Source organism: Poecile atricapillus, chromosome 4 (assembly GCF_030490865.1).
Source record: "Poecile atricapillus isolate bPoeAtr1 chromosome 4, bPoeAtr1.hap1, whole genome shotgun sequence".
NCBI lineage: Eukaryota > Metazoa > Chordata > Aves > Passeriformes > Paridae > Poecile > Poecile atricapillus.
Window position 1 is genome coordinate 46733302 of NC_081252.1, and position 21014 is coordinate 46754315.

Here is a 21014-nt window from a genome sequence, read left to right on the forward strand (position 1 = left end):
CCCATGGTTGTTAGATGGTTCTTTTGTACTGCAGTTATGCCTCCCCAGTTCAGGGTCATCGGGGGTCTTTGATGAAGGCTTCCGAGGTCTTTTTCATATCTGAACTTTTCTACTTTGTCTTTGGAGCATGTGCAGTTATGGTCTGTCTGGTCCCAGCCAGTCTAAATTCTTTATTTTGTGGCTAATTTGCTTTACATTTGCCAGTTTCTCCTTAGACTATACTTGTCTATCTCTAAAGCCATCCTCCTGGTGGGTTTTTTCTTTTTTTTTTTTTTTCTATTCATAATTAAGCAACTAGTTAACCATATACTTGTCATTACATTGTATAGGAAAATATTTATATCAGGTTACATAGGTATAAAAAGCTATGATTCAGATTATATTTATATCAGGTTATATAGCTATATCGGGTTATATTGGTATCATATAATTCAAGCTATATAAACACCTTGTAACTTTGACCTAAGTTATATAGGCATCACCACACAGCCTGCCTGAAGTCTCCGTCGGACACAGAGTAATTAAAAATCTCAGTACTGCCGAAGTGAAAACTGGTGCCACGGGTTTTGTCTCAGGGTTACCAGAGAGAGGCGGTTTTATTTCGGACTCTCCTATGCGGAAGTTGCCTTTTGTGGAAGCCAAAATTCCACCAAAGTTTTGTAGCACTGAGAATGGGCTGCTGGGCTTTCCCCTGGCCGCACGGGCGGTGCCGCGCCGAGTCTCGCCGTGCCGCCGCTCCCGCCCCCGGCGGGCGGGGCGCTGTCATGTGGCCGCCGCTCCGGGAAGCGCCGCTCCGAGCGCAGCCGGGCAGGACCATGGCGGGCCGGGGCCGGGCGCTGCTCGTCCTGCCGCTGCTCGTCCTGGCGCTGCCCGCCTGGGCGCCGGACCCGGTGAGCCTGGCGGGGAACGGGCAGGGGCGAGCGGGGCCGGCGGGAGCGGATCGCCCCGGGGCTGGCGGGGGGATGCGGCCGCCGCCGCCCTTCCCGACGCGGGAGGCCGGGCGAGGCTGTGAAGCCACGCGTGTGGATGCGCGGCCGCGCCTCGCTGCCCCCACGGGCTCCCCAGCTCGGGCAGGGCTCCTGTGGCGAGCGGCGCTGCGGCGGGAGGGGCTGTGCCGCGGTGGTGCTCTACAAGTCCTTGCTCGCTGCTGCGCTCGATTTCGTGCGCCTCTGCAATGTCGGTGTTGCCCTGTCACACCGCAGCAGCGATTTCCAGAAGCAAAGTTGAGAGGGGCTTGCTAAAGAAGCGCCTGGTTCTGAATCTGCTGAGTGTGTTTGCTGTAGTTCACCTGTGGGGAGGAGCGTAGAGCAGGTGGACTCGGTGGGTTGTTTCTAGCTCTTTCGGCCGTTTGGGTTTCTTTAACTGAGTAAGTGAAATATTTAACTTCTGGTGGAATTGGGAAGGCGGGGGTAGTCGTGGGGAGCAGGCTGGCTTCCATCTCCTGGGCATGTAAACGGGTGCTCTTGCTTCCTGGTGTATTCCTGAAGCAGCGAAGCATTCTTTCATGTCTTGAAGTTCCTTAAATTAACTCGTCCTCTATGAAGAGGACAGATTTTAAATATCTCTGGATTTCAAAATATTTTATTTTTGCACTCTATTTTTAAATATTTTAGGAACATACTAACTCTTTCAATTTTTATTCTTTAGTTTGCTCCAAGTCTTTCTTTTTCTTTTTTTCTTTTTTTCTTTTTTTTTTTTCTTTTTTTGGCAAATTACATTGGTTTTGGGGAAAATAGTATGGGTTTTGTGAAAGGGAAGAGCTGCAGCAAATGACTGTGGACATCCGGATAGCCAGTGTTCCTTTAGCGTATTTTCTACACAGAATTGGGCTTTTCTTTCTCCCCTCTCTTCTCTCAGTCCTGTCCTACCGGCCAAGAGCAACTTCCTAACAATATAAGCTATCTCCAGCTTAAAACTCCTTTAGAATTTTAGCCAAAAGTGTCCTAAGTGTGGAGTCGTAGGAGAAAGTGCTAGCTGTCAGCAAAGTAGTAGCATTAGAGCTTGATTTGCATTTGATTTCACTTGGTACATCTTGCACAATATCCTCTGTATATCCAGGCTGCAGGTTGTGCTACTGTGCAGCCAGCTATTAGGCTTGAATATTTTATTTTTGTTTGAGATGCAGGGATGCATCATTTGCTGAAGAATTCTTCCTATGTGCCACTGGATTCATCTCATTAACAAAGATTACAGAAGATAAATACCTTGAATTAAATCTTAGAGGTGCAGACTGTCAGTGCCTTTAGATTTCATTGAGGCCCCCTCAACTATAATGCTTTTTTGTCCAAACTGCGATTTAAGTTGTCTTGTCACTGTTTCTTCAGTATTGTAAAAGTAGTCTTAACAGAGTATTCTTAACCTCTGTGTCCAGAAAGGTGAACAGCACTGGGGCTCCTGCAGCACATTAGTGTAGCATTGGCATCATTCCATCAGGGAGGAGGAGCAGAGAGAAAAATGTGTTAGATCACAGAGTTCATAGACCAAAAGATGTTGAATATAACAGGTTGACTGAAAATATGGAATTATATTTAATAGCTCAAAGAGGTAATTTTCTATTTGTTTTTACATAGGGAGGTGAAAAATATAAAATACATAAATATTAAGGAGGGATACTATAGATGGTCTACCTCAAAAATAAAGAAAGTGCTGGTATTCCTTAGACTGGACAAGCTACATTCAGTCTATTTCATACTAATGAAATCAGGCTAGATCTCAAAATATTTACTCAGCAGTCATTAAACCACACATTAATATTCTGTACTGCAGTTAATAATAACTGTTACTACTTGATTTTTTTTTTTTGTTTTTACAATTCACCCAATTCATCTCAACAGCTTGCTAGTTATTTGGTTTCTGTTCCACTTTTTTTTTTAATACAATCAGTCAAAATATAAATCTTCTGTGCTACTTCCACTTTTTATTTCCATCTTTCCCCATATCATGTTCTACTTGTCCTCCACTGTGTTATCTTCCAGTTAGTGTTTCGATCCTGTGCTGCCACACGTCTGCTTTTGTGTCGTGACATACATCTCAGTTTGAGAGTTGTCAGTATATAAGACAATCAAGATGTACAACCTACTGGTAACAGTAGATTTTAAAAGGTGAAACAAAGGGAGCATTAAAGCACCATTCAAGAATAGCTGTATTGCTCTTTGGGGGTTTAATGCATGTATGAAAAGCACATTTATAGTGGTAACCTGCTGTTTGGGTCCAGCTTTTGATAGCTTATTCTAGGGGATGACCTCTGGCTTGTCACATTAGAAACTGCAGGTGATTCTGCCATGCTGGAAGGATATTCCTGCATTTCTTAGACAGCATTTACTGTTCTTCTTCCACTGTCAAGCCTCTGCAGAGAGGAGAACTCCACTGACCACAGCAGTAACTTCATAGCTGCTTATTTTACTCTGGTTATAAAAAGTGCTTGATGTTTTTTCTGCTGCTGCCAGAAAATTCTTTAGGTGTCTTTTTTTAACCTTCTCATAAAGTTCTGCAGTTAATGTTTAGCTGGTTGCAAAAGATAACAATTTTTTTGTTCCTTGTTAGAACTTTGTGTAAAAAAAACAAAACAGCAAAACACCTGACTTCTGGTTTTATGATTGTCTTTACATCTTTTTAAGTTGCTGCCTGTGTGCCAGGGGAATCTGTGCATGGAGCTGTTGCAGTCACTTGGTTTGTTCTCAGTGGAGAAGAGACTGCAGGGAGAGAGACCTCATTGCAGTCTGCAGCTCCTCACAAGGGGAAACACAAGGCAGGCACTGATCTCTTCTTGTTGCTGATGAATAATAGGACCTGAGGGAAGGGCCTGAGGCTGTGTCAAGGGAGGTTTAAACTGGATATTAGGGAAAGGTTTTTCACCGAGGGTGGTGGGGCACTGCCTGTCAGAGATCAAGATGCATTTGGACTTGTTCTCAGGCATAGGTGTGACTCGGACTTGTCTGGTGCAGGGCCAGGAGTTGGACTTGATGATCCTTCTACCTTCTCTAACTCAGGATATTCTGTGATTCTTTGATGTAATAGTTAACCTAAAGAAATAGTTAATAATCTCTAATTTCTTCAGATACCTCAGTTTTGAAAGATGTACTGGCTTCTTTACCTTGCTTTATACTTAGGTTAGAAATCTAAAAATACCACATGTAAGGAGGGAACATTTTCTCTGTTCTCTCTCACCTTTTTTGTGGCTTAGGCTGCAGAGCACTGGGAAGATAAAAATAACTGCAGATACAGGATTAAAATCTCAGGGGTAGGTGCCAGGAGTGACATAACGTTTAGCACCTTGATCTTAAAATCCTCTGAAATCAGTTTTGCACAGGTGCCGCTGTTTCCTCGGTGAGCATGGGCTCTACTGACAGAGCAACGAAATTTTCATTCACTTTGGATAACTTTTTTGTTAGAAGCTTTATCTGTCAGGAAACATATTTTGATGGAGGTATTTCCTGAAGGTCCAAATCTGTACATCCATTGCAGTAGGATATATATGTAATGTGATGGATTTTAGTAGTGCAGGATGGAAAATTGCACAAGACAGTTGCATCAATACTGTTAAGCATTTGTCTGGCTTTGCGCAAAACCTCTGACTTTTGTTGCCTAATTAGTCATCTGATATGTCTCCTACCCTCCTTGTTTTGACTTTCTCACTTTGGAAATTAAATGGCCTTTTGTGTTGACGTTGTGTTCCAGCTGTGCAAAGGCTGTAACTGCCGCTGCAGTGAAATCTAGGAAACACAAAGCTGCTGGTCCTATACCTTCACCGCATGTATTGGAAAACCAAAATTCATCTCATGCTTTCTCTCACCAACTGGAAATACTAGAAAGAAATAACATTACAACACACAGAAATCAATCCCAATTTAGAATTGCTGTTTCCAGTTGTAACACATTAGGCCAGTGTTTAAAGTCCATGGCATTGTGTAAGACATTGTGCTTTCTATATTAATGCATTAAAAACAGATAATGAGATTAGCCCGAAGAGAACATTGACATAAGTTAGCTTCTTTGTCCCACTTACGTAGGTGCTGGAGATGTTGTCACAGTTTTCAATGGAGCCAGAATGTACTATAAGGACACTCTAGTAATCTAATTAATACAGCCTAATAAATACTGGAAATCAAGGGTGGGGAGGAAGGGAAGTGGTGGAAGGATCACTCCATAATTTGTTTGTGTTCTGTCTCCCAAACAGTTGTGCTTCGGGAGCTTTTCTAAGGGCTCCCAGAACAGCACACGTACCTTTCCCTTTTCTTCATGAGATATAATATACTCGGAGTTCACTGAACTTCTCACATAGATTTGGGACCAAATCTGGCCTTCTCTCAACTGGCTTGAAGCAAAAGTGTGGGTGGCCAGTAGGCATTTCCTTGTATGTCACTGGGTAAAACATAGAATTAAAATTGTGGCATGTATATGCATATGTTTATATATTTATATGCATGCTTTATGTAATTGATAGAAAAACAACCTCGCCTTGAGTACACCTGAATCAGTTCTCAAACTTTCATTGCTAACTAGCCATGCTCCCAGGAATGAAGGTGTATTTTTTAGTTACATTCCCGAATTGTACCCCACATAATGTTTAGCATCACTTCAGCAGCATTTCTTCACACTGAATCCAAAGTCGTGCCATATAGCTCATTCCACCAGCTGAGGGATTGCCCAAAGTTCATTATGCTTTCCCTGCCCCAGCTGCACAGTGCAGCTTAACACTAAACATAATTAGGAATGACACTAAAAAATGGGATTATGAATTGGATGAACAGAACAGACTAGTCCATACTGAGATCTAAGGTTCCTGAACTTGTATAAAGAATATGCTTTTGAAGTGTTCTTTGTTAAATCACACAGAGTAAAAATATATGCAGTTTGTATATTTATCATACCCTTTTGCTTGCCCTGGACTACATTAGACAAGTTGTGTAAAGATACGTCAGCATGGGGAAGTTGCTGCTGGTCCCTCCTCTTCTATTTTCCTCTTTCCAAAGACCCAAGACTTTGAATTAATTGACTAGTCCTAAAGGCTTAATTCAAAAGTAAGTCTGCTAGAATAATAGCGTTTTAACACAGAAGCTAATATATAGTAATATTGCATTGTTTTTGCAGTATGGAGAAGAGTGCAGGAGTAAAATGTACCCCCCTTCAGGACCAACGTAAGTAATCTGATTCAACTTGTCTAGCAAATTACAGAGAAGTTGTGATTTGCAAGTCCGAACAGGGTTTTTTTTTCATGAAACTTGTTCCTGTTGCAGATCTACAAAGTGCTAGTTAGAGATGGGAAGTACCTATTTTGTCAAATGTTTCTTCGGAGCCCTCTTTAAATTTGATCTCTGGTGTTTATCTCTCAGGTTCAAAGGGAATATACCCACATATGTCATAAATCTTGATTTACCTCCCAGCAAAAGGTGGGATGACTTGATGCGCGACAAAAAGACAGAGGTAAGAAATGCAGAGCTTGCTCTGAAGCTCAGCAGATACAAACTAGCACATAGCCTTTTATTTTGAGAAAAGTTTTAAAAGGAATACATGTGCTAAAAGTATCTGAAAGGGATAATATGTCCTGTTGACTTTTCTAATGATTCCAGTCCAAAATAATTGCTTTGGTAAATTTTATTTTCTGTTTAGCACTTTAAGCTAGCAGCATCAAGTACAGGCACTGGTGTTTGGGATGTAGAGGAGTGCCATAAACAAGCGTGTGCCATTCCATTTACCAAATCTCCATAGTCATGAAGTTGTGCAGAATGAAGAGGGAGCAGTACACTAAAGGAATAGCCTTGGTAAACTGAAGTGAAACTGAGGCAGCAACTTTTCTCTGCACCTCCCTACTTCTCTCAAAATGCTGTATAAGGTGATGAAATGGCAAGGGAGAAATTAAGAACTTCCTCCTTTCAGGAATGCTGGTTGTAGCACTGGTGTTTACATAGCACAAATAATTTTTTTAATATTTGAGCCTATTTCAAACTAATTAAAACAGCTGTTCCGAAGATGGCTGAAAATTCAGTTCAGTAATTTTTAATTTCTCAAGCAAGGCCAGGGCTTTTTGCTATGTCCCTTGACTTTGGCCTTTCCACTCTGAAAGCCAGACAAATTCTAATTACATGCTAATATTTATTCTAAAAGTGTCATTTAAACCACTGGGTGTTGGAAGCTTCAGGTTTCACCTTAAATTGTGAAGAGTTTTATCTCTTGTGTACTTTGGAGTTAGATCACATGGAGTGGAACTCTTAATTGCGACATTTGCATGTTGCAAATCAAAAGCATGTGATTTAGTAAGAAATGTATTGAGTGTTTTTGTCTTCATTAACATCAGCGCTTAAGCAAAGAGCTTGAAATTAACATTCTGAAAGTGCAGAGTATTAAAATGTGTTCAAAGGAGCAGAGGACAAGGATGGCTTTTCTGTAATTTGTTGTTTCTGGTAGAAGGACACATTGGAATTAGTCAAGAAAGTTACTTGAACAAAGCTTGAAAGGTGGTTCTAGTTGGGAGTTGGGGGTATTTGTCTCACCAAGAAAGTGACATTTAGCACTTTATTTAAATATGTATTTTTCTCGACAAAGTGTTTTTTTTCAAAAGTCTGTCAAGGAGTTCTGTTAGTATTTTAGCAATTCTTATGCTTAAGATCTTCTATTCAACAAAAGCCCTTGCTCTTTTTAGCTGAAGACCGTGGTCCAGAATATTAAAGATATAGCAAATACCTTCTTCCCCAGTGGCAAAGTTGTTGACATCGTGGATAACAAAATAGTGAGTATTCTCAGCCTTATTATTTTATTACTCTATGCTCTGACTACAGAATTAGAATGCTTCTAAATCTGGCAGTTAAGAACTTTCAAAGTTATTAATTTAAAGTTCTTAATTCCAGTTCCAGAAAAGAACAAAAATGATATTTCAAACAGTCACTCTGAAATTTTGCCTTCTTGACTACTTTGAATGACTGAAACAATCAAACAAAAAGTGCACATCTCTTTTTCCTCTAATTTTTCCTAAGATCTTTTCAAGTTTGGATTAGTAACACTAGACAATATGTAACAGACTTAGTTACTGAAGGAAAACACTTGACTGAAATTTTTTACCATGTTCTACTTCTTTTAAACAGTACAGTAAAATCAGGTTTTGAAAATTGTAATAAAAATCTGATTACAGGGACAACTTTGACCAAGCCTCACCTTCAAAATTAATTTGATTCTGATTAAAGTAAGCGTTGGCATGGAACAGGGGAAAGCAGTGTAGGATTAGAGGCAGCAAAAGGCCAGATCTCTACCCCATCTCTAGTTACAGCATATCCGTGTGTGCCTGAGTGGGATGGAAATAAAGGCAGCTATTACAGGTGCCCATAAACACTGACATTGAGCTCCATTGCAGTTGAGCTTTTAATATATACAAGTCCTACTTCGCTTTTCTGCCTGTTGGTGCTAAGACAGACAGTGCTTATGTCCATTGCTTACGTCAGTGTTTTAATGAGAGCTTTACTTCCCTTAAGTGTGTACTTGTCTTCAAAGGACTCTGCAAATATCTTCAAGTTCGACGGGCTGCAGAGAAATCAAACACTCAGTAGTTGTGAGAAAAGTGTGCTTGTTGAGGAGACATTTGTTGTAAGTAACAAAATGCTGTTAATTTAAACATGTCATACAAAACTTTTCCTTTCAGGCTCATCTGACTGCCACACTTCCTTATCCTTTCAATGAAGAGCTCCAAGGGATTGCAAATTCATCTGGGATTCCTTTGGGTAACAGTTTCCAAGACTTTATTAATATCCTGGAAAGCTAGGAATGCAGACTCATTTAAAATTAGCGTGTTTACCAATATGCAGTTAGTTGTAGTCATCTGTTACTTTAACAAATCATTAATAAAGCAGTTAAAGCAATAAATTACATCTCACACTAGACAAAAACAGTGTTTTAGAGGAGAATGGAATAAATCATATTAGCCTTCTATCAGGCTGAGACTTGTATGTTAGAGCTGTGAGTTCTCACTCCAAGGTTTTGGGAAGTGGAGCAAGTCTCCGCTCTTGTGCACCAAATTTGAGGGAATCCTTTATTCTTGTTGGTTTTGCACTCTGCTATGTTTCTGCTGTTGACATAGAAAGAAGTCAAGGCTCAGTTTCCTGCTGTGCTTTCTTTCCCTTGTGGTCCTTGCCATGTCCTTCTGCCTTCCCTATGTATCTCCTGCTAAAGAATGCCATTCCAGGTGAGGACTAGGCACCGAGTTCTTCCAGAACTGAGACAGAGAAGGATTACTGCCTGTTTGCACTGCATCCCTCATACAAGGCCAATGCACCTGCTGTGAGCAGCAGCTCTTATGTGGCAGTTGGTAGATATAGCAGCTTTCTTCTTTAAAGTGAATTTTATAGCTCGTTTTGAAGTTTGCAGAGGGAGAAGTAGCAATGACTGTCAGCTTTGTGCATGGTTAGGCACAAAATTCTGATTCTGATCCCTCTATTTGCCTTTTAGGAAGCTCTTGATTTTGCTGAACCAGTCATTTTAAAGATCAAAAGAGATTTAAATTGAATTTTTTAACAGAAACATTACAGAATACTGAGCTTTGCACTATGCTTTTTTCTAACCTTTTTTTTTTCTGTTCATGGCAAGTTTCAAAATACTGAGCTTTGCACTATGCTTTTTTCTAACCTTTTTTTTTTTCTGTTCATGGCAAGTTTCAAAATACTGAACTTTATTTCTTTTTTTTCTTCTAGGAGAAATCGTTATTTTTAACATTTTTTATGAAATTTTTACTGTATGTACATCAATAGTGGCAGAAGATAAAACAGGTAATGCAATCCAAAATAATGTTAACAGTTTTCTTTTATGTAGAAGAGGGTCCACTTCAGTTATGCAAATGCAGTCCTCCCCAACTGCAGGCAGTAAGGTCTACTAAAGAGACTAGAAGATAATAATGCCTAAGGACTGATAATAAAAGGTATTCCTTGGGAAAGGGAATAAGAGTTCATAAGTGGGTTAGGTTTAAAACAAAGAACAAAATACTTTCAAAGATAATTTTGGTTTGGTTTTGTTAGATGGTGAGTTTTTTGTGATTGGTTGGGGTATTTTAATAGGTGGTATTTGTTTTCCTAGGGGAAAGAAACACCATCTACACACCTGAAACTTTCTCAGTGCCATGCAGGATTTTGCATCTAGTTTCTAGATATTGCATGTGTGTGCGGGTAGAGAAAATGTACAGTCTCTTCTAAGAAAAGAGACTCTTTCACCCTCCTACTTAGTTCTTCAGCCCTTGTCTCCACCTGTTCCAACTTAGGAGGTTTCTAAGGGATTCTCAGAGGGCTTACAAACATCTCGCTTTTAGAGGAAGCTCAAGGTGTTGCCATTGCAGTAAGATAATGTGGAAAGATTAGAGGCTGAGATGGACAGCAGTTCGCAGGATTACTTGATTTCAGTTATGGCAAAACACCTCTGACTAATAAAATACCCATCGTTATATTGTGGTTATGAAAAGGGAAAGTAGAGAATGCTATTTTCCTTGCCCACTTTTCCAGGTATTTTGCTGCTTACTCATTTCTTGAGTTTCTAAGCTGAAATTCTTCTATTTCTTTGGAAAATTGTATTAATTATTTATTGTTGCATAGGGAAACTGTACCACGCCAGAAACTTGGATTTTGGACTCTTCCTAGGGTAAGTACTTAAACTTACAACCAAACCCAAAGAAAAAGAAAGCTGAACTTGAAACAGGTACCCACATTCTTTGAGTCTTCTTTGGATGTCCATAAGACTGTGACAAGTAATTCTCCATTGTGTGTTGTAAAAAAGTCTAAAATGAAAAGATCAGGATGTTCTGCTCATCTTATGTCAAACTCCAGGTGCATCAAGAACAGTTGTGTTTTGCTACTTATATTTTTTCTGAGCTTCAGTTCAAACTGTCTCAAACCAAAAATGTAACCTGATCTCTGAGGCACAGTATATCTTGTTCTTAACATGATGGGATGAAGCATCAATTTTAATATATGCAGTGAAATGGGGATTGGATTGGGGCTTGGCATTTTAATGATTTCCTCCGCCTCATCCCCCACAGTTATTGTACTCTGCTCCACTGGCATTTCCTATCATTGCTCATTTCCATACAAACTTTGTAGTTTGTTGCCCAGCACTCATTAGTTCTCCTTTCATACCCCATGGCATTTGCTTTTATTACCCCAATAAAATGTATTTTGTAACATCACTCTTCCAGATGATGCTCACAATTCCACAATTGGAATTTAAATGCTCATCTTTATTAAAATTTTTACAATATTCATACATATTAATGCATTACATATTAAAAACTCACATGTTGTCTACTGTGACTCCACCTATCCCTTGGTTTGGCTTGTGTTGGAAATACTTGTTAGAAATACTGTGAACGTGCTTCCTGAAAATTAAGGAAATTTTCAAAGCTGCTCCCAGAGTCTGGGTTATTTCCAGAGAATTTAACAGTCTGCTAAGTGCAGTTTATCAACCTTTTGCCTACAAACTGCTTGGGCTTATTTTACAAACTAGGATTGGTACTTCCCTTTATGTAGAGCAAATCCAGTAGTACGTGGTTTCTTCTCTGCCTTTGAAAAATAAGAATTTGAGATTTGGTGTCACGGGCAGTACCTGTGGCTGCCTTTGCCAGCGGGTGGAGAACAAAGTTATGTGTTCAAAACAAACTAGCTGTGATGGTGGTGCTATTTAATCCTGATCAATATATATGCTCTTGGTTCAAGTAAAACATGAGTTCTTTTTACTGCCTGCCTGTGCATTTAAACTGCTTAGTTGTTCCTTGCTGGTGCTGCTCAGGTAACTACAGAGCAGTGATGCTGGCTGACATGAGTAAGATCAGAGAACAGGCATCACACACAGGATGTCTACATGCTGTGAAGGGAAGCCTTGAAAACTACTGAGAGAGGGAAGTTTCAAATGCTGTACTGTCTCCTGCAGGTGGGATGTTAAAAATAATTCCTGGACGTTAACTCGGGAGCTGAAGCCTTTAGTGGTACTCCTGGACTTTCAGAGAAACAACAAAACAGTGTTCAAGTCCACAAATTTTGCAGGATACATAGGCATGGTGTCTGGAGTCAAACCAGTAAGTATGGGGATGGGGCCTTGTCAATTGGTTACAGATGCTTCAGACTTTCCTTTAATATTTAAATTTTTCTGTTTTCATGCTCTGCCTTGGGATGTTTTCCAATAAATTATCTCTGGTGCGCAGCACAGCTACTCGAAGACGGTTAAAAGAAAACAATGCTGCACCCTTCCTTGTGAAAGGAGATTGCCTAAACTGCATGTCCTCGTTTGGACAGTTCTTAAAAACAGCATTGAATTTCGAATATGAACAGGAATGAATACAAAGTGCTGAAGTGGTTAGAGTTTCTTGATGGCTAATAGCTAATGCTGTGATCCCAGAGGTGAAACAGCACATTTGTGCTATTTAATTCTTTATCCAGTCCTTGGAAAAGGCAGTCCTGCTTTTTAAGATTTTTTTTTTTGTTGGGTTTTTGTTTAATAGGCACCTGAAATCTGGGGGTTTATATACATCTTAAAAACCAGCAGTACAGAACTATATCAGGATGTCAAATTTACCACAATTCTACATGCTCTATCTTCTATTATAGGTAGTCTTTCTTCTTGTAGAACATTCCTGGGATAAATCCCTGCATTGTGTCCACTTATTTTTGTCTTCTGCTCAAATAAATTGAGAAGACTCTGTTCTGAAAATGATTCAGTGTAGCTGAATTCAGTTTTTGTCTGAAACATTACTTGGAGAAGACTGAGATTTGAGTTTGAATTGTGTGTTCCAAGTAGCATGGACTCCAGTGTGTGCAGCTGCATGTCCATGCAAATAACAGTAACATATCAGGGTGTGCTTAGCACTGGGACTTAAAAATCTGCCTTCAAACTAGAATAGTACTCAGAGGTCTGAGAAGAAGGTGACATACATCAGGGAAAGGAAAACTGCTAATTCAGCAATACAACACAGACCAAGAGGAAAAAATGGCCACAGGCTTGAGTTGCTTAGCATAAAAGCATGCCTTGCTGATTATGTGCTGTGTCAAAAAACTCATTTCTACTTATTCAAGCCGTGATGAATTAGGTTCTTCTTCACATGAACTTGATCTTGCAGTCTGCTACTCAAAGGGGAAGAGTGTAACAAACAAGAAGCTCAATTGACATCTAAGTTGCAATGCTGCCTCTTGTTTATTACTGGTATTCGTGGGCTGGCAATGGCTGAAGGTTGGCTTGTTTAATGCTTTTCAGAACTTGTTCACTCTGACAATGAATGAGCGTTTCAGTCTTGATGGTGGTTATGTGGGTGAGTAATGCTCATTTCTTTCATTATTTCTGCACAAGTTTTCCAGACCTTGGGCAAACCAGTTACCTTAATAAACAGGTATACAAATGGTGAAAAGATTGCAGATGAGTGAGATAAAACACAGCTCATTTTAAAACCAGCTGTGAAAGTTAGAATAGCATGAGTGAGCCGTCTGAGAACAAATTATTGTCGTATTTTGCAGGAATCTTCGAGTGGTTTCTTGGTAGAAGAGATGGTATGTGGATGGGCTTTCTTACAAGAACAGTATTAGAGAATGCTACAAGGTATTTCCCTCTAAATATTATGCTCGTTTAATCTGCTTTGCATTCAACTAGGATGAATACTGTAGATGTATGCTTAATATCCAGTGATACAGATACCTTCCTAGTGGCCTTTAAATAGTTCTGGATTTGCTAGTACTCTGGAGCAGGAGATAAAGCATCACACATGATCCCTCAAATACTTTTTCTAAGATTTCTTTTTTCCTGATGAGCCCATTAGTAATATAAATGTGTAACAGCATTCTGCATGAAAGCACATCCAACAGGTACTAGTATATTGTAGGAAGTAAGCAGAAGCAAAGCTGTTAGGCAGTAAATTAATTCAGTGGAATATGAGACAGTATGTCATTGTTTTACTCATGTTTTAAGTGTAGAAAAAGTGCAAAGAGCACCTCTAAACAATCATACTTCAAGTTCAAAATAAGAAGCTTTGCTTAAACGTATTCCTTTATCGTGATCCTGTCTCCTCATGTCCATGAAAGGGGAAGAAAGGCTTAACTACCAAAACCTCCTGTGTCTGTGAAACTTGCTCTTCAGTACTTGAACCATTTATGGCATTAAATAGTCCAACACTATCTTACCCACAGTTACCAGGATGCAAAAGACAGACTGGCAAAAACAAGACTGCTGGCTCCAGCTTACTTTATTCTGGGTGGAAAAAATTCTGGAGAAGGGTGTGTGATAACTCGGTCCAGGACAGCTGCTCTGGATATCTGGGAGTGAGTATGCTTGACCTGACACCTGACTCTGTCTTCCAGAAGAGGACAGGTTCCACCAATAATTGTTTGCTCTGTTTCTTGTGTCTTCTGTTGTACAAGAACTCGCTTCTTTACCATCATTGAAAAGTACCACAGCAAGCCTAAAAGAATGATGCATCTGTATATAGTCTATACTGTATCTATGTACTTATTGTGTACTTAGAGAAGCAAAGCACAAACTTAGACCTCTTTTCCAGCCTTGATATCAAGAAGGGCACTTGGTATGTGTTAGAAACCAACTATGATCGCTGGAAGCCTCCACTGGTGCTGGATAATCGTAGAGGACCTGCAATGAAATGCCTGAACCAGACAACACAAGAGGTAAACATCCTCCAAATATCTCATATCCTGGTCTGAAACTCCCAAGTTGCAGTACTGACCTGACACAGCCAGGAGCATTCAGGTTATTTTCAAACACAGCTGTAATGACACAAGTGGCTGATGATTTAGTTATAACTTGTCTGTGCTTCTGGGTTATAAGAAGCTGCCTCTTTATGTGGAGGAGGTTTGTAGGTTTTTTGTTTATTCATTAGTTGAATTGTTTGGGATTTTTTGGGGTATTGTTTTGTTTTTTTTGGTTTGGGTTTTGGTGGTGGTTTTAGGGGCAATTGGGTTTTCAGGATTATTTTTGGATTGGTTTGGTTTGTTGGGGGTTTCTGTTTGTTTGTTTATTTTGCATTTTCTTTTCATCTAGGTGGGTTTCCTGAAAATATTTTCAGCAGCTGCATATGCAGGAGGGTACACCCAGAGATAGTTTGAGAAAGACTTGTGGTGTTTTCAGTAGTTTTACCAGTGAAATTCAAACACACACTCTTGGGCAGCTAACACACTTAAGTGTGCCATGCTCTACTAAGATCTGGTCAGGTCAAATTTTTACAGCCCACATTCTTCTGATACCAAAGTGTTATGGGTATCTTGTACTCTTAAAGCTGTATCTTGTTATTTAAGTGAGGTGTAAAAAAGTTAGTTCTCAGCAGTTACATTAACAGATTAATGCCCTTAATAACAGTGTATTATTTTCTTTCAGAATCTCTCTCTACCAGCAATTTATGATGTTCTCTCCACAAAGCCTGTCCTCAATAAGGTAATGCTTCTATTTCTGCAGAAAGTTTAGAGTGGGGAGCAGACCAGTAACTACTGTACATCTAAGGAGGAGGCTTCAGTGGTACATTCGGGGTTTTTTTAGGTGAAAACAGGAATGTAAAAACAAATTTCACATTACCTTGTATTTAATTTAATGTAATTAATTTAATTGTTGGAGTAGCTATTTTCAAAAGGCGTTACATCTTTAAAATCCTCAGTAGCCTGAGCCCTTTCCTCATAGCTGGCCCTGGTTTGAGGCAGCAGCTGCTCTGCAGACATCTGGAGCACCCTTATAACCAGAATTAATGCATGATCTGTGTCCTTATAATTCACATAAAACAAGTTAATATGCCTCATGATTTAGGCATACTACAAGCACATTATTCTTTCAACACAAGAAGTTTTAGTCTGAACTTGAAATTTTGGTGTTTAGGAAAAGAAAATCTGAAGGAAATAGTTTTTCAGAGTTTTTGAATGATGAAGTTTAATTCCTGTGTTGAGTGGAGGCAGCATTCTTAACTGAGAACACAGGCAATTCATACTTGCACATTGTTGACTAAAGAAGGTAAATGCTTATTTTAGAAGAACTGTTCATCTGTATCAGAGTTTTTCACTAATTCCTGTAATGTGGTTTATTTCCTTTTTTCTTCTTCCTCCCCCCTGCCCATTAGCTGACTGTGTGCACAACGCTGATGGAGGTGTATAATGGCCATACAGAGACTTACCTGCGGGAATGCCCAGATCCCTGTAGTCCTTGGTAGCCCTGTACCTCTCCTGTGTTGGAAGCTGCTTGTCCAAACTGGCAGTCCTCCACGAGAAAATGCTTCTGGAAAGAGATTACTCAGTCTAACTCCTTTCTTCAGAAATCTAATGGCTCTATAGAAATGGCAAAGTGCTTCTAACAATGAAGGACCCTATCTCACAGCAGACTTTCTTGCTTTGTAACCAGCAGTTCTGCTGACAAGAAATGTATCCTCATGAGTGTCTGATGTGATTTCAGCCATTTCTGCCAAATGAGTTCAGCAGTCAGTTCTAGATCTCTTCAGTCTTGGCAGTATTCTTGGTGTGTTGTTGGTTAGGGGGTTTTTTGTTGTTGTTTTTTTGGTTTGATTTATTTAGATTAAAATCCTTCTAAAGAACACAAGTTGTAATGGCACCTACCAAACATCAAAAAGAATTTGGTATAAGAAGACCATCTGGGACAATACAGTTCTGTTATTCTTTCATAAGCACTTAAAATTAATTGCTGTTGTTCTGGTATAACATGAGGATATGTCTGATATGCCCTTTTATAAAATAACCTAGTGTCATATTTAGTTACAGAAACAAGGTCTTTGGGAAATATCTGAAGCTAGATCTGAGCCAAGAATGTCTTGCTACTGATTTGTAACTCTTTTGCTGAAGCTCTTTCTTGGCCTGTTAACAAATGTGTTTTTTTAATACAGGTTTTTCTGTTGTCTCAAAAAAATAATGAATACTAAAACAATAAAGAGAAGAACTTCTGTGACCAAAGTACACATGTACTGATTTTGTACTTCAGTCTAAGGCATCATGCATGTTAGATACCACACGGCATAAACTGCTTTCATTTTCAAACAGACTGTGTCTGAAAAACTGATTTCTTCTGATTTTGTGAACTGGTAGCTAAAGCTATTATCATAGTAAGATAACTGGGTTGTTTTAGGAAGATTTTGGTTGGTTGCTTTTTTTGAAAGTGGGGAAAGGAAGCCATCAGATACACCATTGTCTGGAATTCAAGTTTAGAAAGAAAGAAAGGTCCTTTAGAGAGTAGTAGCACCCTAATATCCTAGGAAGCAGATAATGTAGAAGGCAGTAGTTTTATCTGTGTCACTGGCTGCATTGCTGGGACTAGTTTACAGTTCCAGCTCTTGTGTTTTCTAACACATGGAGAGAGGACACTGCAGAGTTATCTTAGGGGCCGGTATGTATAGTGGTTCCCTTGTAATCTTTCCTTAACCCCTAGGAACAAGGTGCTGTTCATATTCCCATTGCACCAGGAATTCAAAGTTGCCAGGAGTGTAAGGGAAGTGTTTCCTCTCTCTTTGGTGTCTACAGAGAGAGTATTGCATAAGGCATTCCAATTAAAACCTGCAAGTTCATGACATCCAGTCATAATGGGACTCTTCATAGCCAGGACATGCATAACACTATTAATGTAATATAGAAGTTGAGAACACAGTATACTACGGCTTCCTGTTCCAAACACTGAAGGGTATTAATTTTTTTTTCCCCATAATTAGAAATTTAACACTAAGAAGTCTACAGAAGAGGAATCAAGTGATTGCTGGAAGTAATCTCTTCAGGGAAGGAGTGATGGATTCCCTAACACTGGACATTTAAGAGCCAGCTGAACAGTGTGCTGGGCCTTCTTGTCTAGATCTGGCTTTTGCCAAAAAGATTGGACCAGCTGATCCTTGAGATTCTTTTAAGCTCCATGTTTTGTGGTTGAAAGATAACCTTTAATCATACCTTTTTTTCAATAGCCAGGTTACCATTTTACTGCAAACTCAGTTTTTATTATAGGCTCTCCTTCCAACAGCAGTGGAAGAGGCAGGGACAACAGGAGCATCTTATAACTATTCTTGCTTTTCTCCTATGCAAAAACTATTTACTAAATATTTTTAGCAGTTGATAGAGAAACACAGCTTCTGGTTGAAGAAAATGAAGCACTGATATTACAGGCCTTAGAACAATGCTGTAGTAGAACAGCAAGAAGCAGTTCAGGGGGAGGTAACACTGACAAATCAAGAGCACACAGAAACCAACATCCCACTGATTAAACAAGGGCCAGTCTAGTTGTACATCTAATTTTTTTTTTTTTTTTAACTGAAGCATGCAAGCGGAAGTGTGTTAGCATGATTGTTCTACCAGGGTCCATTTTTAATCTCAACTATGAATATTTAATCTATGTAAACCAAATACAACAGCACAGTTTAAATTAGTGAAAAATGCATGTGTGAAATGCAGCTCCTGAGCCATTTGATTCATAAAAGACAATTAAACCAAGTCAGATATTGCAGTCTATACTGTGAAGAGTCCATCACATATTTCTGAGTGCACACCTCAGCCTGGTAGGGGATTGTTCGGATTTGTGTGGAATGAAGTTGTGTAACAGCCATAATCAAATTACTTTGTAATTTAAAAATCAGTTTACTTGCTTAATTAGTCTTGTCCCACTTTAGCATATGTAGAACAAGGCAGCACAGACTATTTACAGTTATTAAGTAATGTCCCTTGTGCAAGACAATCCACATTTCCACACTTGAAATTGCTTTACAATTGCAAAAGGACAGCTAAATTCCATGGATGTCTGTCCAGAGCCTAAATGCCTATGCTGCTATTGACTAAAACAAAACTATTTAAAAACAAAACCTCCAACAACTGTCTTACTGTGTCTGCCTTAATATAGAAAAAGGGATGAATGTGAACAATTGCTTATTGATTTAACCAAGTTTTCTCAAGCCAGACAAAAAGTTTAATTTGCTTTTGTTACAGATAAACATATCTATTTTAAATGTCAGTTTACTGCTTTCCCCTTGCTGCTGCTGCTCTAGGCACAGTGATGGAAGCTAAGACCATTTCACTGAAGGAATGTTTGCAGCTACTTGCAATGTTGGGATTTAGCTGCCTTTTATTTTACACAGAAAGACACAATGACAGTGGGTGAGTTTTGTCATATTAATTTGCACACATAGTTGGGATACCTCACAAACACCAAGGGGGTGATCTGATTACTTTTTCTTAGGCTTTTGTTTCCCCAGGTCAAGTAAACCAGCCATATATATTTTTCTCTTCAAGTTTTCATGAGACATTTATGCAGCTTTCCTAATTCTGTTGTGAAAAACAATCAAATTGTTGCCAAAAAAAGTCAGTATGTGAGCAACAGGAAAAACATACATTACTTTTTGGTTGTTACTGCATAGCCTAGTTCTAGAAAAACCGGCTTCAGTCTTAGCTTCTAGCAGATTTACTGTTTATGTAAATACAAAGAGTTAATCCAGTTTACTGTAAACTAGATTAAATAAGGGGTTACAGAAGAGACCAAAATGTTTGGGATTAAAATAAAATTAAAAAAAAAAAAAAAAAAGTCAATTTGCCAAGACACCAGTGCAGTGAAGCCCCATACTGAGGCTTCATTTGGGGAAGAAATTTCAGAGGAAGAAAGAATGTCATCTTCAATGTTAAAATGCAAAATTTTGTCAGTTAATGAGGACAGAAAAAGGCGGGAGTTTGAATCATCTCAAAATCTAGCAGTAGTTCTGGGGCATGTGTGCAAGTGAGTTTGCTTTAGTCAATTACAAGTCAAGGCTTTGCTTAGAAGCAAAACTCCAGAGCAGGGCCCATAGATGCCCTGGCAAATACCTGCAAGGAAAGCGGCAAGAGTAAATGAAAGATTTTCACTGGAGTGAGCAGGCATGATGGAGAGTGGGCGGACGAGAAGCAGGTGAGAGCTTCATGCGTGCTCCACAGCTAACAACAAAGTACTCCTTCCTCCCAGCACAAAGACATGTCCTGCTTTCACACAGCCAGCTCTTTGGGCTACTGGTGCAAGGAGGAAAAAGTGCAAAGAAAAAGCTTGGATTTCACCTCAGTGACTGGCAGCAGCAGCTTATGGCAAGATCCTGCTTACGGCATGGATCATCAGGTTAACTCTTCTGCTTTTGGAGGACCAGAACTGTTGGTGAGAAGGGCACACCCAACCTGTCTGAGCAGTAAAACCTTTCATCCTTTGGACCAGAAGAACAAGATGATCCAGGAGTAATGCTCAATCAAAGAAGTGGCACAAGCCACAGTTTGCCTTGGGAAGAAAATTGCAGATATTTATACATTTTGTAAGAAGCTGCCTTTGACAGTTAAGACAGTCTGGAAGCTGACTATACCAGTTGGCCAAAGGCTGTGATCTAGAACCAAGCGGACCATGCAGTTGTTACCTCAGGCTCTGCCTACCAGTTTTTCAGACCATTGTAACTTGGCAGAATCAAAGATTTTAATGGTCCTTTGTAGCTATGTCTGCTCCCACACAGTTACAGGAGAGGACAATAATTAAAAAGGAGCTAGCCTGTTTACATACCAAGAAGCACTATACCCAGGACATTTTCTGATCTACAGTGAATCAGCTCTGAATTACATTAATTGTATATGGGACAATCTCAGTCTAATTTGTTTTGCAAAGTTTGTTCTCCTAGCTCAAGGCTTACACATGAGCAATCGAAGGATCCCAGTAGTGAGACTGCCTCTGCTGGAGATTCTGCATTTAAGGTAACTCTAGCCTTTGCTTAATGCCTCATACTATTAGTCTTGTCTTGCATTTAAACTTGCTAAGTTTTCTCTGTTTGGCAGATACACAGTTTAGAAAAAAAACCCATCCATAGTTTTTTTTCTCTTTATATTTCAGTGAAAACAGATCATCTCAGTAAGATTTTTTTTTTTTTTTGTCTGCAGTAAAAAAGGTTAGATCACAAGCACTGAGTTATAGCAAAGTTCTGCATTGCCATCTTGTTTTTAAAGCGGAACTTTAATTCAGGTACCTGGAGGTGTTTGGATTAGACATAGTCTTTTCTCAGGCTACACCCACCATCTGAATTGCACCAGTATTTAAACCTTTGA

The 21014-nt window shown here is 39.4% G+C and overlaps 1 protein-coding gene across 1 annotated transcript; it reads left to right on the forward strand.

Moving 5' to 3' along the window:
- Positions 1-656: 656 nt before the first annotated feature.
- ASAH1 (N-acylsphingosine amidohydrolase 1) lies at positions 657-16901 on the forward strand. Its single transcript, XM_058837897.1, has 14 exons — positions 657-890; positions 6091-6137; positions 6333-6423; positions 7640-7726; positions 8630-8708; positions 9675-9749; positions 10563-10608; positions 11893-12037; positions 13210-13264; positions 13467-13548; positions 14133-14264; positions 14501-14624; positions 15331-15387; positions 16058-16901. The coding sequence occupies exons 1-14, from the start codon at positions 672-674 to the stop codon at positions 16145-16147; spliced, it is 1329 nt and encodes a 442-aa protein (XP_058693880.1). The 5' UTR covers positions 657-671; the 3' UTR covers positions 16148-16901.
- Positions 16902-21014: the final 4113 nt, after the last annotated feature.

Coding starts and splice junctions, on each gene's coding strand:
- ASAH1 (XM_058837897.1), top strand. CDS start 672: ATGGGCTGCTGGGCTTTCCCCTGGCCGCACGGGCGGTGCCGCGCCGAG. Junction 6,138..6,332: donor TACCCCCCTTCAGGACCAAC/GTAAGTAATCTG, acceptor TTTATCTCTCAG/GTTCAAAGGGAATATACCCA. Junction 14,625..15,330: donor TGAACCAGACAACACAAGAG/GTAAACATCCTC, acceptor ATTTTCTTTCAG/AATCTCTCTCTACCAGCAAT.